At 34.3% G+C, this 22221-nt stretch overlaps 1 protein-coding gene across 3 annotated transcripts in view; it reads right to left on the bottom strand.

Moving 5' to 3' along the window:
- Positions 1-1070: 1070 nt before the first annotated feature.
- LOC133337472 (uncharacterized) overlaps positions 1071-22221 on the bottom strand; it is a 71415-nt gene continuing 50264 nt past the window's right edge. For 2 of the 3 annotated variants that reach the window (XM_061545689.1, XM_061545690.1), the window contains exons 7-12: positions 8120-8398; positions 5335-6081; positions 3332-3491; positions 1508-1648; positions 1361-1437; positions 1071-1291 (exon numbers count right to left, since the gene is read on the bottom strand). In XM_061545689.1, coding sequence (XP_061401673.1) covers positions 1078-1291; positions 1361-1437; positions 1508-1648; positions 3332-3491; positions 5335-6081; positions 8120-8398 — 1618 coding nt within the window. In that variant the 3' untranslated portion in view covers positions 1071-1077. The remainder of the gene's footprint in view (positions 1292-1360; positions 1438-1507; positions 1649-3331; positions 3492-5334; positions 6082-8119; positions 8399-22221) is intronic. The other variant, XM_061545692.1, reaches the window with a different exon arrangement.

Here is a 22221-nt window from a genome sequence, read left to right as displayed (position 1 = left end):
TACTGAATTAAGCCTAGAATGATGTGTGCTAAGTTTCGTGAAAATCGGTTCAGATTAAGATACAGATCTTATATATAGTTTCGTGCAATTTTATGTAAATGGTGCACAAAAGTCTCTATATATCTTTTGATTTACACTAAATTTTTCACAGTGTACTGAATTGAGTCTTGAATGACGTGTGTTAAGTTTCGAGTGAACCGGTTCAGATTTAAATATAGCTCTATATATAGCTTCATCCGATTTTATGAAAATGGTCCACTAAAGTCCTTATATATCTTTCGGTTTGCACGAAATTTGGCACAGCGTTATGAATTAGGTGGTTTGTGTTTCCTGAAATCGTTGAAATTGGTTCAGATTTAGATATAGCTTCTATTTAGTATAGGTTGCAGAATGACATGTTTATGGATCCAATTTTATTTTAGTGGTCCATTAAAAATGTGACGTCGGTTAAGATTCATTAGTTGAATATACCCAAAGTGGTGAAGGGTATCATATAGTCGGCCCCGTCCGACTTTACTGCTGTCCTTACAGGTCTTATATTTTAGATAGGTGAAAATCCCTCTGTTTCTTGAAAATGTATAAATACAATTCCTTATACATCAATTAGTTTAATTATATATACAGAAATGGCAAACTGTTTAGAATAATAAAAAAATGTTACACAATTTTTGTTGCAAGTTTGGCTTGCAGTTTTTTTTTAAATTTATTTATTCAAAATTAATTTCTTTACAAATAATAATAAAAATCAATTCGACTTAAGGTTGGTGACTTTGAGGAGGGGAACAAAACAATTCAAATCATTTTTTTTTAATTTAATTTCATTTAGCAAAGAAAAATAACAAAAATTATTATTGACGTACGAATATGAGTGTAGGTTATGTCTTCTAAACTTAAGGTTTCTTAAAGAAAATGTAAAAAAGGGACATTTTTTTCTTCTTAAGAAATAACAAGTAAAGACGATGTACGACGATATAATTCATTAATTAAAAACGTAGTTCATTGTTTAACAAAAAATATATTTTTTGTAGACAGGCATATCACGATTCGATGGAAGAATCGTTGTATTGCGTTGAGAGATTAAAACACTTGGACACGATGATTTTCACGATCGCATACCAAAATATTACCATTCGACATGATGGCGACACCTTCAAGACCTTTAAACTCTGAATCACCAGAACCCCAGGAACCGAAAGTTTTCAAGAAACTGCCATCAGGATTGAAAATCTGTATGCGATTATTGCCAGAATCGGCGACAAAGATGTATCCCTGATCATCCACAGCAACACCTCTGTAAAATATTGAGAATTTCAGATTATTACATATTGAAGAGTAAATCTTAATTTATGCAAGTAATTACCTGGGAAATTTGAATTGTCCATCTTCGGATCCCTCACCACCAAATGTCGATAAAACTTTGCCATTGACATCGAAAATCTGAAAGAAAGAAGAAATATTATTGAAGAAAAAAGTTATGAGGATGCCTGCGTTTGGAAAATAGATTTACCTGAATTCTGTGGTTATTTGAATCTGATACTATGACACGATTCGTGTTAGATACAGCGATGTAATGCGGATGTTCAAGTTGTCCTTCGCCACGGCCGCATGTGCCAAATTTACCAACGAAAGAACCATCGGATTGGAAAACCTGTTGTAAAAAATTAATATCGTTAATTGGCGGGTTATTTTGTAAAATTAAAAATGTATATCCGATTTCTTTACAAATATTCTATTGAGCCTTCACAAACAAAACCAGCAAAAAGTTTTCATTGTAGGTCATTGCTTTGATACCAATTGTAGATATTTTTATTCCCTACACTACTATGTTGTCAGGTTATTATAGCCTTGTGACGCAAGAGTGTTTGTAACGCCACGAAATATTGGTCCTATACCCACTTTTAAGTATGCCGATCATATCTCGACTAGTCTGTCTGTCCATTATAATTTGTAAACACGATGCAGGCCATAGTTATGGACCAATCGTCATGAAATTTTGCATGGATGACGGGTTCAAACCAAAGATGACAGCTATTATTTTTGGTCATGATCAGTTAATATTTAGGAAATGAAATGGACAAACTTTTTTTTTTTTGCTTTTCTGGTTGCTGTAAAGACCACAATTAAGACCCGAACACCGCGAAATTTTACAGCAGAAAGGAAATCTGGCCAAAGAAAAACATATTTAGCAAATGGACCCAGACTTTTGTCTGAAAAATTATAAAACTTGTATTCTGTGGCGTATATATTTATTGAAGGACATAGACCCAATAACTTGGTAGTATAACCAAAAGAAGTGGTTGACCTTTAAATATATACCAATTTTATTGTTTTATGTACTCGGATGTGTTATTATATTGTTAAGTATTACTATTACCCCACTAGAGAGCGGAAATGCCGCGCTTCGAAATTTTACATGAAGTTCCGTTTATCGTCAAGGACAACGCTTATAATTTTCGGTAATGTTGAGATGATACTTATGGGTTGCAATGAACCATAAACTTTATTTTTGTCAGATTTTCTAGTCGTTCTGGAGGCCATTATTATATGCTGAACATCACATATTTTACACGGTGAAGGGAATCTGGCCAAATACTTAGAACGGCTGTTTGGACAATGATTGGTCAACATTCAGAGAAAGTGGAGCTGTTGACCTATAATCGGTTAACAGGGTGCAAATATAGCAAATTATTGCCCAGGCTCAGAATATAGAACCGCCGAAAGTTCCATTTTCGTGGTAGTTGTTTAATATGGTAGGCCACGTCCGACTATTCTGCTCCGCTCACTGGTTTCATCATGTTTCTTTTTTTGAAGTGTATTAAAATGTTTGTCTGGTTAGACCCTATCTATTAAATTAATGCATTATGACTATAATAATTAACATTTACGATGAAAACTTCTAAAGGAACACATCAATATGCCTGGCAGAGTATTTTCATGTAGATCCAATCATCATTTTCATGTCTTCATAATTGCCTGACAAAAGATATGCCCAACATTTACACTACCGACAAATACGATCCAATATCCCATGTCTTGATTAATTGCAAATATTTGCATAAGCACTGATGCTGACAGGCTAACCATTTTCTCAATAATGTCCCTGTCGGCAATCTGCTGCCATTCTAAGAATTGTCTCCATGTCTATGTTCTCCCCCACCCATATTTGAATGGACAAATTACAATTTGCGGATTACGAAGCAAATTGCAGTTTCGTATCAACATTTAATGCACTGCAACGAGCGGAAGAGTTAGGGGGTCGTGTAAGAGGTCGGCTTGGTCGGCATTGTCTTGCTATTTGCATATAATTTAAAATTGTTAAGTCTTTTCTTACCTGTACACGGTGGTTTTCTTTGTCACAGACGTAGATAAAGCCCAGAGCATCGGTGGTCACACCCCATGGATAATTGAATTTGCCATCTGCGGTACCCTGTGAGCCAAATGCCCTCAAGAAACGTCCTTGTGGATCTAACACTTGTATACGATGATTATATCTGAAAGAGTGAAAGCGAGAGGGAACAAGGTATGTAAGTAAATGAAATGCCGAGTTAGTAGGACAATAACAAGCACCAAACAATTAATTCAATAATCATTTAAAGTCTTAATATAACGCAGGGACATTGATATCTATTCTGTGCAAATTTGTATTCAACTGCAATAATGTCATTAACTGTATAGGTGAACCATTAAGGATATTCCAAATAAGGATTGTTCTTTGATTTATGACAGCGCTACAATAATGTTCATATAGGCCAATAATAATAAAATAGTACGAGTAAGACCCATCCCAGAAAGGAATATACAAACTTAGCAAATATGGGATTTAAGAAACAAGCATTTGTATAAAGGCACATTTTTTTTCAATACCCTCCAAAATAAGTGGGACTGTATATTTACTTTGTCATTCCGTTTGCAACACCTCCAAATATTCACCGGAGACCCTACAAGGTATTGTTAATTTAATCCGTCCGCCTGTCTGTCTGTTCACGATAGAGATCGGAATATTTATGATAGAGCTGTGAAATTTGCTAGTACTCCTAGGATATTTGTATTTGTATCGGTACGACAAATTATTAGTATTGATCAAGTTCAATGGGTGGCTAGGGAATTTGGACACGTTGTGGCTGCTAATTGGTATTATGGGTTCTCATTGAATAACACATATCCCTACCAAAAATTAGTAGTTCTCATTGTTTATCACATTTCCATACTAAAAATTTTTTGTATTGACCCACGTTTAGACCCAATTTTGTTGGGGCCACATCTCCGCACTAAACATTATTAATATTGACCCATGTCGGTATTTTGAGAACTTTGAACACGTCGATCAGTCTCAATGGCTGTCAAATCGCACAACCAAAAATTTTAAATATTGATCACCGTTTTATTATAGCCTCATATCATAACTCCTAAGAGCATCCATTAATTTTAGATATTTTGATGGTCATCCTCATGGTGGATGAGGGTATACCATTTTTACTTGTTAACCCTTTAACCAGCCAACATCCACTAACGAGCTAATTTTGGTTAACATTTTGGGGACAGCGATGTTCGAGCAAGTTGCCATATTCTACTCAATTTTACATACAAATTTTAAAAGTTTTTTTTTTTAATCTAAATATATACACATGTTTTGAAATCTGTATGTAAAATGTATTGATTTTTGATTCACATATTTTATATGACCTGTTATTTTTACCCATCTCATACATACATATATCAAACGATTGAACCCTAATCCTCAGATTACATTCTGGTGATTAATTTTCTTGATATTGAAAGTGAATGTAAGGGAAGCGGAATGAAATAGAGGGGTGCAAAAACGAAATCAATTCCGACACATTGCCCTTCACACATCGATGGCCGTGAATTAAATAAGAAAAATCCTTTTTGTGCTACTGAATAAAGTTGTAATTAAATTTCGCATTAACATCGGCCATTATCCGCTTAGTATTTCCAATTACAAGAACTAAGAAATACGATACGTACATACACATATACCTACACTGTATCATTATAAAGATACATAGTGCTCTAAGTCCCTACATTGCCTTAATCGGAGAGAAAATTACAATGTAGGGGAAAACATCTCTGGGGGGGAGCGTTACCACCTTTTGTTCAAATATAATTAAGATGAGAGAGAAAAAAACTCTTCTAATCCCTCAACTTAATACCACCCACAAGCTCAATGTTGTCAATGGCCAGGAGTTTTGGACATTATTACTGTATAAATTACAAAGACTTCAATCAATTCGATTAACAAACTTAAATGAACATCATTAATGTGCAAATGAAGTGGCTTAACACTAGCAGTGGATGGGATGTTTGACAACTTACCTATCTGCTATTATATATTGTCCGATACGATTGACCGCAACACCGGCCAAACAATCGAACTCGCCTTCACCATTGCCGTATTCGCCAAATTGTTTAACGAAAATGCCATTCGAATCGAACACTTGAACGCGATGATTCGATGAATCGGCTACGACAATGCTATTGTCCGGGCCGACGGCTAGGCCGCGCGGCCAGGTGAAAGAACCGGGTTCGCTCCCCCGGCCCCCCAATTGGAACAGCTGTTGACGCTTGCGCAGGTACAATTGCTTAGGGGAAGTACCTGCCACTCCGGCCATACCGTGAGCTGCTGCTGCTACCATAGGGGAGGTAGGGGAGCCTAGCCCGTTTTTTGAAGCATCATCATCGGATGATCCAAGTTCATTGACCTGCCTCAGAGGCAGACCCAGGCTAAGGCGACGTGATACATCGCTGGCAACGTGGCTACGACTACTGCCGCTAGCACCGTGCGATGACGATGGTAGGGCCGAAGATGTGCTACTGCTGCCAAGAGTATCACGGCTACTGGTCGATGGTGTGTCCTTTGAGCTTTTACTGCCGTATTTGTTCTTCAAATAGCGTGCCCAAGAACTTAAGGCTTCGCCATCCTTGCTATCGGCAGCCGATGATGAAGATGCTCCGGCTCCGCTGCGTGATGATGTACGATCCATAATTGGTGAGCTGTCACGCGATTTTAAGGCGTGCGATGAACGGCTACGTGATAGATCGGAACCACCATAGCCGCTATATCTGTTAAATGAAAATAAATGGAGATACATATATTAGAAAATTATTTATAAATGTTGTTGTTATAATCATAATGTGCTAAAGTATATTTTCTTATGGGAAAAATTGATTGGATTTATTATTTATATATCAGAAACAGTGATGTAAATGAGATCCATTTTAGACGTAAAACTTCACAATCATTTTCAAACCCATTAGGATTCTGTCAGCTATAGAGGAATTAGTATGCGACTTCAGAACTGGCAAATCCACCATAGACCATATTTTCACATTCCGCCAAATCCTGGAAAAGACCCAAGAAAAACACATCGACACACTCCACACATTCGTCGACTATAAAGCCGCATTCGACAGCTCAAACCGATCAAAGGTGTTTAAAGCCATATCTGCCCTTCAATGCCGAACGAGAATTCAGACAAGGTTTGTCGTGTGATATGAACAGAAATGGCCAAACAACATATGTTACTCGCCGACGACATCGACATAATGGGTCGAACATTGCGAGCGGGTACATCCACTTTTGAACGAATAGAGAAGGAGTCTACCAAAGTGAGAATTACAGTAAATGGCGAGAAGAACAAGCTGATGGTATCAACGCGCAGCACATCCAGTAGACTCGGAAACTTTAAAACTACAGATTCGAGGTAATGAACGGTTTTATATACCGCGGAACCGCCATAAATAAAACTAATAACATCAGCTTTGAAATCCGGAGAAGAATAGTGTTGACCAACAAATGCTACTATGGTCTGTGTAAGCAATTCAAAAAACAAGGCCATCTCTCGCCAGACCAAACTCACACTCTCCAAGTTTGAGACAAAGATTCACCTAATCATGACCGGTACCATTTATTCTCCGACATCGACATATCAAGCTGAAGCGGCTACGGTAGCTAGACATGTTGTGAGAATGGACGAGGATGCCCCAGCGTACGACCATGTGTTGTGTTGTTTGCATTGATAAAATTAATTTTTTGTATGACGATGATGTATAATAAAGTTTATCAATAATTCGGTCCCAATTACAAAATAACAAAATTTCTTTATAAAATGTTGACCTCATGAATGAATTATTTTTTGGAATATCTTGAAGGTTATTAATTCAGATCTCTAGTTCTTCAAGAGGTTCAATATCCTCCGATTAAAACATTTATACATATTGGAATTATAATTCTAAATATATTATCTTGAGATATCTATCATAATAAATCCAATCAATTTTGTGATTTTTTTAATATAATATTTAAAAATATATTTTTTATAAAATACTTTTAAATGTAATTTTGGAGTTAATAATTTGGGCCATAAATGACTGGAACTGGAAACTTAAAAAATAATTATATTTTAAATGGACTTACAAGACGTATACCAAAAATAAATTATTATTGTTAAAAAAGAATAAGAGGGGGAAATATCCAACAAATACGCGAATATACAGGACGTAAACGATGAACTTAGTAAAAAAATGTGAAAATTTGTATTTGATTTGTTGTTGGTTTAGAAATGGAAAAAAAATAAAACAGAAAACGCATGAGAGATGTGAAAAGAAAACTTAAAACGAATGAAGTGATGATATGAAAGAATAAAAAAATCACAAATAAAAATATTTAAAGAAAAAATATATAGATTTCGTTTTGTTAGATTTGATAAGGAAAGCGTTTCTGTGTGTGAGCCAAGGTGGTGTAACAAAAATAATCCAAATAGCCACATTACAACATCAATGATATTTTGAAAACTTGGAATCGAATTCATATAAATTTTTTTAATGAAATATTTACAGCAAATGATTGCAATGTGAAATAATTTTGTTTTTCGATGTCATTTCGTAATTTTTTTATTTTTATAAAATTTAGAATTTGGAATTTTGACGCTTTTCGTGGTTGAATTTTTTCGTTTTAAATTGAAAACGCTTTTATTTTGAATTAAAAAAAATTGAGCGCTATATAAATATGAACTATATAAAAGAAGGTTTGAAATAAGATAAAATTATAATATTAAAGTTTATTTTAATAATTATTAATTGAAATGTGTTAGACTCGCACCTTGAAGCTAAATAAGCAGATGGTGATGCCGTGGTTGGCGACACAGGCTCATCCAAATCATCATCGTCGTTGCCAAACTGATGGGAAGAGCGACTGCGTGCCAAACGATTGCGACGCTCCTTCATCGCTAAATAACGTGAACGTCCGGTGCCATAACGTGAATCCGAATCATCGCCGGTGCCATTGGCATCCTCATCGAATGAGGCATTGGGCGTGGATAGGGATGGCTGTGATACAATGGCGCTGCTCTTGCTTTTATTTAGAAAGCGGCTTGTGTAGCTGGAAAAGTTATATCAGTTCGGAATTGTAGGTTGATTTACAGTTGAATTTCAAATTCATTAATTTCATCATCTTTATTGTGCTTTGCTTTTTATTTTTGTACAATTTGCTGTATTAGGTTTTCAAATTTATTGTTTCTTGTATTCTATGCATTTGCTTTTTTGGCTTCTTTTTTTGTGCAGTTATTTTTTTTTTTGGCTTTTGCTTTAGTTTTTTTTTTCGTTTGCTCTTAAATCAATCAATCCATAAATCAAAGCATTATCAGCAATTGTTTGTCAGATTGTCATTGTTGTTGGTATTTTATTTGATTAATTTTGACGTTCAAAGATTTATTTGTATTTTTGCGATTCAAATTTTTTATGGTAATTTTTTAAGGGACAACGAATGGTGGCGTTCGAACGTTCGCTTTCGTTCTTATTCTTTAGTATTAGATACAATAAGCATTCGAATGCGATTAGTGTAGACGACTTCTGTGTTGGTGATGTATCTGTGTATATAGATATGAATGTGTGCGTGTCATCTTATAATAATATTAAAGGAATTATTTTCTCTTGAGAATATATATTTTTGTATCGAAGTAAATATAATCTCTTGCAGAACAAAGAAACAAATACTGGACATTGGACTTTTAATGCTTCCTAATGCATTCAATTAAATGTCAACACATTTCTTGTTAATACTCCCTCGAGTATCGAAATACTGGAAGTATAATAAACTGTTTTATTATCCGTTTTGTATATTTGAACAAATGCAACTGAATTGCTCTCATTGTTACTGATATATTGTTTTGTAAAAGAACAAAGCAGAGACTCGTCTATACCAAAAACTGCAAATATGAATAAAAACTATGAGATAATGTTAATCTAATGTGGGAGTTCCAATAAATTCCGGGTATTTTCCAAAAGTCAAAAAATTGCAACCAAATCCAGGGAAAAGTTGATCAAATTTTCTATGTATGAAAAAAAATCCCAAACAAGTGGATTTATATTAAAACTGTTGAAAAACTCAAATTGCAGAATAGCAGCCTATTTTGGTGCAAAACTTCCTTACGACGTACAACCCATCTTTAATCGGGTATACCACCCGTATGTATGAAATCATCATCAGCGACATCTATGAACAGTTTGAGAACAATTTACTCCCAGTTCTATAAAACTAATTAAACCAGATTCTTCAAATAACACACTCCACATAAGGTGAAAATGTTCTATACTATTTTACGAGGGTTATTATATATACTTCTGTTCTAGGCAACATTAAGTGTAAAGTAAATGGGTGGGATATTTATATAGGGCATATTTCATATAAGATATATTGTAAACTACTGACAACCAGAAATATGAAATTACTCTCAACCAGTAAGGAAAGCAGCAAAGTCGGACTGGGCCGACTATATGATACCCTTCACCACTTTAGGTATCTTCTACATATGTATCCTAAGAATTTCATGTCAATGTTCCCTCGAAGGAACAATTTTAACAAAACGCAATAACGTAATTCTGGTCTCAACGCTATGCCAAATTTCGTGCAATTCGAAGGATGTATAGGACCAAAATAAATATGGGAGCTATATCTAAATCTAAACCGATTTTTCCCAATTTCAATAGGGTTCGTTATTGGGCCGAATAAGTGATCTATGCCAAATTTCATCCAATTCGGATCATAAATGCGACCTGTACTTTGTTTACAATTTAACATGGACAGACCGACGGACGGACGGAAAACACAAATTAAATAGAATCCAGTTGAAAAACGCCCTCAAGAACCGTAAAATACCGAAAATAGCGGGGTACTCTTATATGGGGGCTATGTCTAAAGGAGGACCGATATAGCCCATCTTCGAACTTGACCTGCTTGCAGACAAGAGACGATTCTAAGCAAAATTTTGGCGGTCAATTCGTTAAGACGATAGAGAAATTACAACAGACGGACGTACATGAATAAATAAATATTTATTTATTTATAGGGTCGTATATGAATATTTCGATGAGTTGCGTTGATCATGTTCTGTAGACATGTGGTCACTGATTACAAAAGTGAGGTCAGATATAAAATAAATGGCCAAACAAACATAAAAAATTTAAACTTAAAAAATTGTACATGAAGTTCCGGTTGGGGTATAGGACGACGCCTATACGCGTTAAAAAAAATAGTGTAAAGCTCAAAGTCCCTAGATTGGAAATATTTAAATTGCTTTTCTTTCTAACTGAACTTGATTTTTTATCAAAAAATTAAATCCTTGCATTGCTTTAAAAAATAAATAAAACTATTTCGAAAAGTTAGAGCAAGTGTACAATTATAACAACTCAAGAAACCGGTTTATATTCTTATTTTCTAGTCCGATGTCAAATATTTAAAAAAAGTAAATATTATTTAGTAAAATTTTGATTATTTGATCATATCATACATTATTCCCATACAAAGCGTTAAATTTCAGCAATATCTTCTTTGTGTTTTTTCTAACATCTGTTGGTGTATTTTAAGATTAAGTAAATTGTAAATTATTTACAGATGGAGATGAGTTTATGAATTTGTTTTCACATTGTTTGTAGTTATGTATATATGTTGATATTTGTTAAAAATAATAAACAACAATTCATGCATTACAAAAATATTGAAAGAAATACAGTGAATAAAATATCGCAGCAAATGAAAGACAAACAGACAAAACACTCAACAATAAATATTAGCAGAGATATTTTTCGATTACTATCATTCAATAAACTGTGGCTTTATGACCTGTCCTGATTTCTTCGACATTTATTTATGCTGTCAATATTTGGTTTCTTTTTATTTTTTGGTATCCATGGCGAGAAAGTGTCCATCCCCAGTATCGGATTTTGTTGTTGTTGCTGCTGTTATTGTTTGCTTATTGGCCATAACGAATGTAAATATTTCCTTTTTTTATTATCTTCCTCTATTATCTTTATGCATTTTAAATTCGCTATTAAATATCAAAGTAAAGCAAAATAAAGGAAGAAATAATCTACAATTATCTTTATCCTCTGTTAAGGGAACAGAATTTAAGCTTGTGCTCCGTCGCATCATCCAGGAATAGTCACACAAATATACATACAACATACCCGACATACATACTATTAACCTATGAACAAAGAACTTGTTATTATCTTTTTATTTTATTTTTTTTTTCGGAATAAAGTCAACAAGTTTGGGCCTTAGCAGCCAAGTTCTTTTATTTAAAGAGATTAAAAATTAAGCTGCTTACCAAGTAGCGAAACTTAACTTTTCATTCCTGGCTGGCACAAACTTTAAGTGGATTGGTTGGTAACTTGAAATTGGTGTTAAATTACTGGCATAATAAATATGGAATCTTGGTGAAGAGTATTCTCAAAATGTGTGAATAATAGTTTGGTCCACCAGTTAAGCACATTCTAACAATTTGTGTGTACAATGGGCACTCACACATATTCACACTAACACACAACGTGAACTTGTGTTGATTTTGTCTTCTACTAATTTTATTAAATAGTTTCAATTTTCTTCGTCTTTTTATACTTCTTACTATGCCTTGTGGTGAATAAACATTCAAGAGATTGTTATTTGTTTATGAAATTGAATTGAATTAAGAGAACATTTCCCTCACAATTAAAAGTGAGAAGAATAAATGTTGAACTTTTGTTGTCGTTTTTGTTTTTTGCTTCTTCGCTACGCTTTGAGTTAAACATAGTTGCCTTAGTTGTCTTTACAATTCAATGTGATAGATGGTGGTAAGAAGTATTTTATTGGTTCTTCTTTTGAGTCATTCCAGTAATTTTGTAATCAAACAAGATGAAAATATGCAGCAAAATTCCGTGCAATACACTTATAAGGGAATTTGAAGTTTCAACTGCATATTCAAACGGAATATTTTTAATATAGATCCCATATAAGAGTCATACCTCAGTTTTTGTACATTCCAAGTAGCTATAATTTGGTATATCGACTTCAGAGCCCCGACCGACTGTCTACTGAAATCACGATATGCCTCTAATATCTAAGAAGAGCTTGGCCGAAAAAATTGTAACGCAGCGCAATATTGATCTTAGCCCAACTTTTACTACAGCGATCGTCATATCTCGACTATCTGAATCGATCTAGTCATGCATGTCCGCATGTAGACCAAAACCTTTATTTTTGTCTGTTTTTCTGCAGAGATCTACATATTTTGATTACCATTAACACAGTAGAGGGCATATATTTCACCCTGATCGATTTGAAATTTTACACGAAGTTCCAACGTCTATAATTTCCGGATATGATCACTTGAAATTTAGGGGATGGATTAGACCAAAAAACAATTTGTGTGTGTTTTTCAAGCCGCTCTATACGCCACAAAAATAATCTGAACATTACAACACATCACATGGGTAAGGGAATCTGTCCATATAATTAGAAGGGCTGTTTTTATTCAATATTCGGGTGCCAAATAAACAAAGACCTATCTATGTAACATGACAACATTTTCATCTTATGTCGTAAATATTCACCCCGGGAAAAAACATTTCGGAAATATGCCAGGATAAGATATATGTACATACAGTGAGTGTAATAAGTATTTTGCCTCAATACAAATTTGACAAAATTCCAATATATACGTCTAAAGCCAGCATACTAAAGACGTACAATGAATTATGTGTGATGGAATATGTTTGTGGACATATTTAGATCGTATTTCTGCAAGAATCATTGCGATAGACCTATTTGTCTCGAAGATATCGGCCGAAATCTATAACAACCCAAAAATGTTTATCACAAAAAAGTATTTTGCTTTTTATTATTATTTTAGAAAAAATATTACATAAAACACGTTTGGTCTTTTTATAGTTACAATTGCGGTTAACCACATACTATAAGCGATTTGTCGACGATTCCAATACATCACGGCATTTTTTCGTGGGTATTTTCGCACATTTACATTCAATACATTCTCCATCAGTATTTCATTTAATATTTGGTATTTTCTCGTCCTAATCTTAAGATAAGAGTATTAAACATAGTCATTGCGGCTTCAAAACATCCCAAATATGTTTAGAATAATAAAAAAAGAGGTTTTGCAAAATATAACGCGAGGACAGAACCTTAAAAACTATTGAAACTAAAATCCGACAAACAAATTATTAAAAAAAATCGCGAAACCCAATTTTTCTGAGTTCGAAAATTGTATGGTCCATTAATATTGATCTAGGAACCAATATATGCAATTGAAATACCAATAAGGGGGTCAGATTCAAAGATATGAACAGTTCCAAAGCAATAGTAATAAAAAACAATACATGAGGTTGGGAGAAAACATCATTATTCGTCAAATCCTATTGTCTTTTGAAAAACTGCGGTTGCTGGTGGCGAATACGCATTCTATATTTTATCTCCGATTAACACCATCAGTTGCGAATAAAATGCAGTAGGGAATAAACGGGTCGATCTATTTATTTTCGAAATAAGATGTATTTCTATTGCCAGAAAACCGTCTATATCTTTGAATCTGACCTCCTTATTGCTATTTTCATAGAATATTTTGGTTCCTAGATCAGTAATAATTAACCATAAAGTTTTCGAATTTAGAAAAATGGGGTTTCGCGATATTTTTTTAAATAATTTGTTTGTCGGATTTTGGTTTTAATAGTTTTTAAGGTCCTGTCCTCGCGATATATTTTGTAAAACCTCCTTTTTATTATTCTTAACATATTTGGGATGTTTTTAAGCCGCGACGACTATATTTAATACTCTGATTATGAGATTATAATGAGAAATTACCAAATATTAAATGAAATATTGCTGGAGAATGTATTGAACGTAAATGTGAGAAAATACTCGTGAAAAAATGCCGTGGTTTATTGGAATCGTTGCCAAATCACTTATAGTATGTCGTTACCCGCAATGGTAACTACAAAAAGACCAAACGTGTTTATATAACAATTTTTTCTAAAATAATAATAAAAAGCAAAATACTTTTTTGTGATAAATATTTTCGGATTGTATATATATACCGATATCTAAAAATGAATAGGTCTTACGCAGTGAATCTTGCAGAAATACGATCTAAATATGTCCACAAACGTACTCCTTCATACATAATTCATTTTACATCTTTAGTTTGCTGGCTATAGACGTATATATTGGATTTTTTTCAAATTTTTATTGAGGCAAAATACTTATTACACTCACTGTACATATATATCCTTATATATAAAAATGAATTGCTGTTCGTTAGTCTCGTTAAAACTCTAAAACGGCTGAACGGATTTTTCTTATCTTAGTCTTGAAATGTTCGTGGAGCTTCAGGGAAGGTTTAAAAGGTTCAAAAAATTTCAAAATCGCGAAAAATTTGCAAAAAAATTTATGAGGCATATTTGCATTTCCACGAATTTGGTATCGAGCTATTTTGGTTCCACCACGTCATAGATGTTATTTTGAGATATTTTGGGTGAAATTTGGCCGCGTATCAATTCTGTAAGTCTACATCTGTCAATTATTGAAAATTTTTCCAAATATTTTATTTTTATTATTTTTTCAATTGGATTGACATTGTATTGAAACTATTTTATATGAGTATACCTAAAAATTTAAAAGTATATCATTGTATTTACACGCGATCATTGTATGTACACATTTTCCATAGAATGCACGTAAATGTTGCGGCAAATGCTAGGATGGAAAATCAGAAGACATTCTTAATAAGGTTCGTGTCCATTCAGGAAATTTGCTTGAAAATAATAATAGTAATAGTTCCATAGGAACATGTTGTTCCTTAAAGTACCAAATCAGGTGGTACCATTTTATGGTGGTTCTATGCTTAATCATTTGTCAATATCTTTGAACTTATATACAGAACATCTCGCATATAACCGACACAAAAAATGTGTATCACAGACAAAACTAATATACAAGATATTTTCTCTGCAAAATCTATCATCAAGCTCAACTGGAAAGAGAACAATTAACGAAAAAACAGTAAACCAGCCAAGGCAAAATACCTAATGTGAATGTTATACCAAAATTTACATCGAAAATATTTATTATAACAAAGAGTCTCATGATGTTACCTATTCAGGATGGACATGTGACTATAAAATTGCAAATTGCAAAAACGGGGATAAGAACTTAAACATATCGAAAAATTAAACGGGAAATATTTATGGCGTATTTTTAAAATGTTAAGCAATAGTGCATAATATCTGGAATGATATTATTTATTCACTGGAATACATTATGCCTAATTATAGCCAACTCTTTGAGAAAATTCTGTCTTTATTTAATGGGGCGGGACCAGTATGTAGGAGCTATATCGAAACTTGGACCTAAATAGAGATTTTTTTTTGCAAAAATGTGTCTTACCCCCCAATATACCGGAATGACATATTACAGCTATTACAATGGGAATGGTGATATATTAGGTTTTTCTAGGAAGATTTGACACCACTTGAGTAATGGTATGGGGGACACCATTATATGTGTGCTACCCGGAAACTTGAGCCAATATTGATACTTTTTTGTAATGATATTTTGTAGTCAATGATGATCTAAAACAATTACAGCCAAATAGCTTGAAAGCGTAACCAAACTCCTCAAAATACCGAATATTATATGTGCCGTTATATAGGGGCTACCCCACAAAGGTGGACCAATATTGATAATATTGAAGCAAACAACGAACTACAGATGATTAGGTTGAAAACATGCCCAAATCCCCAAAGGATCGAATAATGTGGAGGGTTTTGGGAAGCTTGGGCAAATTTTGTTAGGAACATTTTGTACTCAATGATGATCCAAAATATAAAATTAAGCCAAATTTCGAATATTATATATTGATAGTTTTAAGTAGAGATTTTGAAGGCCGTGCCCAATATCTTCAAAATACCGAATATTGAGAGCTATCATTATATGGGCGTTACCCCGAAACATTAATAATTTTTGGTACGGAAAAAATTGTGAAAATTCCTCATATTACAAAATACCGTTTTATGGGGGCCACAAGAGAACCAATATGGAGCATTTCAATACCAAATATCCTAGGAGTAGTAATGTATGTGCAAATTTCAAAGCTCTCTCTTATAGTGAAGGGTATAAAAAGTTAACTTAATATTGGGCTGCCGTAATGAGGAAGTCTTTTAAATATATTGGGAAAATGTAATTAAATCCGAAAGTCAAACTTATATGCGCATTTAAATTTATTAAAATTAATTTTTCCACGAATTCGAATATTAATACATTTATATCAACAGAAACATTAGAATGCAAAAATAGAAAAAAATATTACAAAGATCTGTACACTTTACCTTATAGTGGAGGGTTTAAAAACAAATCTAAAATTCCGAGAATTATAAGTCAACAATATTGCTGGGCAAGACAACGTTTGCCGGGCCCGCTAGTATATATATATATATATATATATCCATTTTCAAACGGACTATCTTCTTTGTTTGGCACAGCATAAAACTTCGGTATATAACCAAATTCACGGAAATTCGATTTCGATTTTTAATTTCCAGTTGTTAAAAGCCCCATTCCCAATATTTTTGTATAGGTCCACTCTTCTTGTTCTTAGTACCCGTTTGTGGAAATTCCCTCATTGCTAATTATTTCTCTTACTTTTCTTTCCTTTTGATTTTGAAGCGTCTGTTTCAAGAAAATTGTTGTAAAAATTTGAAAATATCTTTGTACAATATTATTAAAACCCAAAAAACCATTACAAATGAAAGATTTTCTAAACTTTTGAAAAATAGTGGCCCTCCCACAACTTCCATAACCATAAACTACGCGTTCAAAACTATATTTCAGTATACAAAACAAAAAAGACTAATTGCTGCAGCTTGGTGAAAATTTACATTTAAATCGAAAATTTCGGCTTCCACTCAAAACGGCACAGAATGCGTGAAATTGCTTTTATAAATCTTACCATTGCGAAAAAAATCTATAAGAGTTTTAACTGAAAAGAAAAAATATCAAAAGCAGTATTCTCACACGCACTAACTTAAAATTCGCCGTGACAACAGAGCGCTAACATTGGCACCACAGCCGATGTGAAAAAAGTATCCATATCTGTTTGTTTGCCAAAAAACAAACTTGAGTTAAGAGTATTATTTGAAGGAAAGTACACAAACCTACAGACGAAACGCTAACTAAAAACCAACCACGCACCCACCCACCAAGTCATATCAAGAAAATGTTGATAAACACACCCAGCCACAATTTCGACTTAGTCAACAAATGTTATGACACTATGTATATCTTTGCCACATCGTTTTCGCTGTTCGCCATTGTTTTGAGTTTGGAGACCTTCGATGTTGTTGATTTTTGGTGTTGCTATGGCGGACAAGTAATACTCTTAGCCAGTAATGACAATTTGAGACAATATTGAAAAGAAAAAATGTTTACAAAAATATTTCAGTCAACTTTCACGAAATTGATTCCAAGGTAAAGGCCTGGGTGTCCTACAAAAAAATTGAATGAAAAAAATAGTGATGACTTCAATTTAAAATTACCGCAAGCGATTATTTTTATAAGAAAAGTATTCACTCATTTCGAAGTCTGAAACTGCGATAAAAGTAGAGAACCGGACCATAAAACCAGATATGATATTGGATATATATTGAAAACCTATTTCTATTGAGATAATCTAATATCAGAAGTATATTTACTAACGAAGCATCCGCAATTCCATCGGCTGCGACAGAACTCCAAAATTTGTTATAAACCTTTTATGATTACCAATTTTATAAGCCAAATATGAAAGCGAAAATAAAAACCAGTAAGGAAAGTAGTAAAGTCGGACGGGGCCGACTATATGATACCCTTCACCACTATGGGTATATTAAACAGGACTATTAACATAAAATTGGATGAAATAAAATATGTGATATTTATCTAAATGTGAATCTACCTAGATCTATCCAAAAACATGTCATTCGTTTATTACAATGGGACAAAAGTATGTAAATCGACTTCAAAAAAATATCAAAAGGTCATCCGTTGGGCTATGTCTGTACTTCTAGAAAACGGGACTACATAATTCTATGCTCAATTATGTTCGTTGTGCAAAATTTGATGTCAATCTGACAAACCTGAGGAGTTTGATGCACTGTTTACTTAAAATCCGACGAAAATATATATGGAAGCTATATGCCAAATTTCGTGAAAATCGAAAGATATATAGGGACTATGGTGCACCATTTACATGAAATCGGACGAAACTATATATGGGAGCTATATCTAAATCTAGACCGATTTTCTCGAAACTTTGCACACATCACTCTAGACTTAATTCAGTAAGTTATGCCAAATTTCGTGCAAATCGAAAGATATATAGGGACTTTGGGGCACCATTTACATGAAATCGGACGAAACTATTTATGGGAGGTATATCTAAATCTGAACCAATTTTCTCAAAACTTGGCAGACATCACTCTACGGTCAAATCAGTACGTTATGCCAAATTTCGTGCAAATCGAAAGATATATAGCGACTTTGGTGCACCATTTACATGAAATCGGACGAAACTATATATGGGAGCTATATCTAAATCTGGACCGATTTTCTCGAAACTTGGCAGACATCACTCCAGGCTTAATTCAGTACGTTATGCCAAATTTCGTGCAAATCGAAGGATATATAGGGACTTTGATGCACCATTTACATGAAATCGGACGAAACTATATATGGGAGCTATATCTAAATCTGGACCGATTTTCATGAAATTTTGCAGACATAATTCTAGACCTAAATGATTAGGCTGTACCAAATTTCGTGCAAATCGAAAGATATATAGGGACCATTTACATTGAATCGGTCAATATATATATATATCTAAATCTGAACCGATTTTTCCCAATTTCAATAGGGTTCGTCCTTGGGCCGAATAAGTGACCTATGCCAAATTTCATCCAATTCGGATCATAAATGCGACCTGTACTTTGTTTACAATTTAACATGCACAGACAGACAGACGGACGGACGGACATGCATAAATCGACTTAAAAAGTGATTCTATGCATATTCTCAAAAGGAACCATGTGTCTATCTCGTTTCCTTTTGCCTGTTACAAACATATGCACAAAGACATAATACCCTGTACCACAGTGTGGTGAAGGGTATAAATACCTGCAGGGCCCACGATATAAAGTGGCCGGTCTGTCTCGACCCTCCCCAAAAATAGTGTTCTTCGATTTTTAATTCGAAAAGCAGCTTTAGTGCTAGCATTAGCGCTTGTTTTTCACACACACACGTTGTGTCCCTATGCTTAATTCATGTATTGCTCGCTATCTATCTACCTTTATCCTACCTACCAGTTCGTCCTGTCAATCTACCAGTCCTTCTTTTATTCATTGTTGTTTGTTCAACGGTTCGTTGTTTAGTTTGTTTTGGGGGGGATTTTCCCAAGTTTTGTTGTTGTTGTTGTGTTTGCTCAGTTTCAATGTGACTCAAACGATGTGTGGCGATGAACAAACGCCTGGGTGACTATCTAAACAAAACGCTGATTCTGATACCATTGTCAGTTACCTAATGGTCATGGAAACTAAGAATGGTGTCTGGCTATTGTTATCTGCACACAAATGAGAACCTGATGCGTTTAATGTTTTGTTAGTTTAGTTCTTATTTTTTCGTGGTGAATGGACGCCTTTTTGAGGGAGAATAGTTACGTAGGTTCCATGGAAAGTTTAAAGCGAATTTTTAAGAAGAAATCAACATGCTGAGATTATATTAATGAACTGTGTCTTTGTGCATATGTTTGACAATGTACTTCGAAAACAAAGTACAGATCGCATTTATGATCCGAATTGAATGACATTTGGTACAGCTTATTTACTTGTGAAAATCGGTTCAAATTTAGATATAGTTTTTTCATATAGTTTCGATGTGATGTAAATAGAAAACCATCACCTAAGGTTTGACCAATTGATATGATATTTTTGCATAGAGTACCTAATTGGGTCTAGAATGACATTTGAAATTGGTTCAGATTTGTATGTAGCTCCCATATATATTTTCGCCGAAATTCATCTAAATTGTGCAATGGTGTAAATTTCGTTTCAACCGGTAAATCAAATTAATGACGAATTTGGCTGAGAATTTATGGCTAACAGGAGAATAAAACCAGTAAGGAAAGTAGTAAAGTCGGACTGGACCGACTATATGATACCCTTCACCACTTTGGGTATATTCAACATATGTATCCTAAAAGACGTCGATTTTTCGAAGGAAAATTGACATGAAATTGAACGAACTTAAATATGCGACCTTTGTCTATATCCGAACCGACTATCATGTCAATCTGCAACATATGCTAAACTTTGTAAATCGATTTAAAGCAAACTTGACGCACGCTATTCGGTATGCTGCACTGTTTATAGTTTAATCTCAATCAGACACTCATTGATTATTTGGTGTACAATTAGCATGAATAAGTCGAAATTATATATGGAAGCTATGCTATATCTATATTTGAATCGATTTCAAGGAAACTTATCAGAGAATAATTTATATAAACTTCAGTACGTTGTGTCAATCGGCCTAGCTATGGATCTTTAGTACACTATTTACCTAAAATCGGGCGAAACTGTATATGAGAGCTATATCTAAATCTGAAATGGTGCCCCATTTACCTAAAATCGGGCGAAACTATATATGGGAGCTATATCTATATCTGAACCGATTTTCACGAAACTTGGCACACATCTTTCGAGGCTTAATTCTGTACGCAATGCCAAATTTCCTGCAAATGGAAAGATTTTCAGGGTCTAAAGTCCGTAAATCGGACAAAAATATATATGGGAGCTATATCTAAATCTGAACCAATTTCAATAGGGTTCGTCCTTGGGCCAAATAAATGAGCTGTACAAAATTTCAGCCAAATCGGATTATAAATGCGACCTGTACTTTGTTTACAATTTAAAATCAACAGACGGACGGACGGACATGCATAAATCGACTCAGAAAGCGATTATATGCATATTCTCAAAAGGAACCATGGGTCTATCTCGATTCCTTTTGCCTAATACAAACATATGCACAAAGACATAATACCCTGTACCACAGTGTGGTGAAGGGTATAAACATCGTCTCAAGATTCACTCCAGTAGATGAACAAATTGCAATAATCCGTATAAAACGAAGTTCATCTACATCAGTTTCATTTGAGCCCATACTCCGACGGAAGACAAATATGGGCAGACCAAAGACATATTTTACGAGCGTCTATAAACACCATATGACCACTGCCCTGGCTACGTCATTAAAATTCTGCTAGGAGATACTCCTGATCAAGCAACGAGAAATCAAATTGATCATGTTGTGATATACGGACTGCATTCTACTATCGATCGATCCGAGCCAAGGTTTCCACTTGTCCTAATGTAGCAACAAAGGTGCGATCTAACACAACACGGCAGAAATCTACTCCGCTCAACTTATCCATCTGCTTGACGAAAGCACCCCTTGTCCTGATAATATAGAAGCGCAATGGCAATGAATTGCAAACTGCAGCAAAAGCAATATTTGGCTACCAAAGACCACCGACAGGAAACCCATAGTACGATCAGGGGTGTTGTAATGCTCCTGAGGTGAAAGAGAATTATCGGAAGAGAAAGAGAGAGGAGAAACATATTTTCAAAAAAAGTCAGCAAATCGAGATGTACAGGAGTCAGAATGAAGTCCGGAAATTTTACCAACGAGTAAAACACCAAACTGAAGGCTTTGGTCCAGACATATCCTCCTGTGGAGATGAATAAGGAAACCTTGCGAACGATACAGAGAGTTTTCTGAGGATCTGGAAGGAGCATTTAATCTGCTGGTATTAAATAGTGGCGGTGGAGAAGATACCCCAGAAC

This window comes from Musca vetustissima, unplaced genomic scaffold, assembly GCF_032173495.1.
Source record: "Musca vetustissima isolate MV318-11 ecotype Yass unplaced genomic scaffold, APGP_CSIRO_Mvet_v1 utg805, whole genome shotgun sequence".
Classification (NCBI taxonomy): domain Eukaryota; kingdom Metazoa; phylum Arthropoda; class Insecta; order Diptera; family Muscidae; genus Musca; species Musca vetustissima.
This window is presented reverse-complemented; position numbering and strand designations above follow the sequence as displayed.